The sequence below is a fragment of the Lycium barbarum genome, chromosome 1 (genome assembly GCF_019175385.1).
Source record: "Lycium barbarum isolate Lr01 chromosome 1, ASM1917538v2, whole genome shotgun sequence".
Lineage (NCBI taxonomy): Eukaryota > Viridiplantae > Streptophyta > Magnoliopsida > Solanales > Solanaceae > Lycium > Lycium barbarum.
Window position 1 is genome coordinate 55387221 of NC_083337.1, and position 1283 is coordinate 55388503.

Below are 1283 nucleotides of genomic sequence, written 5' to 3' on the forward strand. Positions count from 1 at the left end.
TCAGTCCGGATTCTACTGGCCAACTCTGTTCAAAGACGCTCATGAATTTGTGAGGTCATGTGATAGCTGCCAGAGAACCGGAAATATTTCCAAGCATCATGAAATGCCTTTGAAAGGCATCTTGGAAATCGAGTTGTTTGATGTGTGGGGTATTGACTTCATGGGGCCCTTTATACCATCCAAGGGAAATAAATACATATTGGTGGCTATAGACTATGTTTCGAAGTAGGTGGAGGCCATTGCACTTCCCACCAATGATGATAGTGTGGTGGCGCGATTTCTGAAAAAGAACATTTTTACGAGGTTTGGGACCCCGCGGGCCATCATCAGTGATCAAGGTACGCACTTCTGCAATCGGCTCTTCGATAAATTGGTGCTCAAGTATGGGGTGAAACATAAGATAGCGACTGCTTATCACCCTCAGAAGAGTGGTCAAGGGGAGGTATCGAACAGGAAAATCAAGAGGATTTTGGAGAAGACTGTGAGTGTAAGTAGAAAAGATTGGTCATTGAAGCTTGATGACGCTCTGTGGGCATACAGAACAGCTTACAAAACTCCGATTGGTACATCCCCTTATAAGCTCGTTTTTGGAAAGGCATGTCATCTACCAGTCGAGCTTGAGCATAGAACATATTGGGCGATCAAGAAGCCGAATCTCGACATGGTTCAAGCTGGAGAGAAGAGATTGTTGCAGTTGCACGAGTTGGAGGAATTTCGCTATCATGCTTATGAAAACGCGAAAATGTATAAGGAGCGCACCAAAAGAATTCATGACAGGCCCATCCAATCTCGTGACTTTGAGCCGGGGCAGTTAGTATTGCTGTATAACTCCAGGATGAATATTTTCGGTGGAAAGCTGAAGAGCAAATGGTCCGGACCATTCGAGGTAGTTCGCGTGACTGCACATGGTGCTGTTGAGCTCAAAAGACCCCACTCAGATGAGACATCCTTGGTGAACGGACAGAGAGTGAAGCATTACTACGGGGAGGCCACTGACCGCGCCAAGACCACCATCGATCTAGAAGAGGCATGAGGAGAGCCTGCGTCGTGCTGCAACGTTAAATCAGGCGCTACTGAAGAGGCAACCCGTGTGTAAAAAAAAAAAAAGTGTCGTGCCAGGACCCTAACTAAGGCGCTTGATGGGAGGCAACCCAACAATTTGTAAGAAATAAGTCACGTTTGTTCATGTTGCAGGAATTGAGCGGAAACGAAGAAAACAGACAAAGTGCCCAGTGATTCGCTCAATAGACCCACGATACGGTCAAATCGCGCATCACAAACTC

The 1283-nt window shown here is 46.5% G+C and overlaps 1 protein-coding gene across 1 annotated transcript; it reads left to right on the forward strand.

The window, feature by feature from the left end:
* Nucleotides 1-661: 661 nt before the first annotated feature.
* On the forward strand, nucleotides 662-1033 carry LOC132611861 (uncharacterized). Its single transcript, XM_060326225.1, has one exon. The coding sequence runs from the start codon at nucleotides 662-664 to the stop codon at nucleotides 1031-1033; it is 372 nt and encodes a 123-aa protein (XP_060182208.1).
* Nucleotides 1034-1283: the final 250 nt, after the last annotated feature.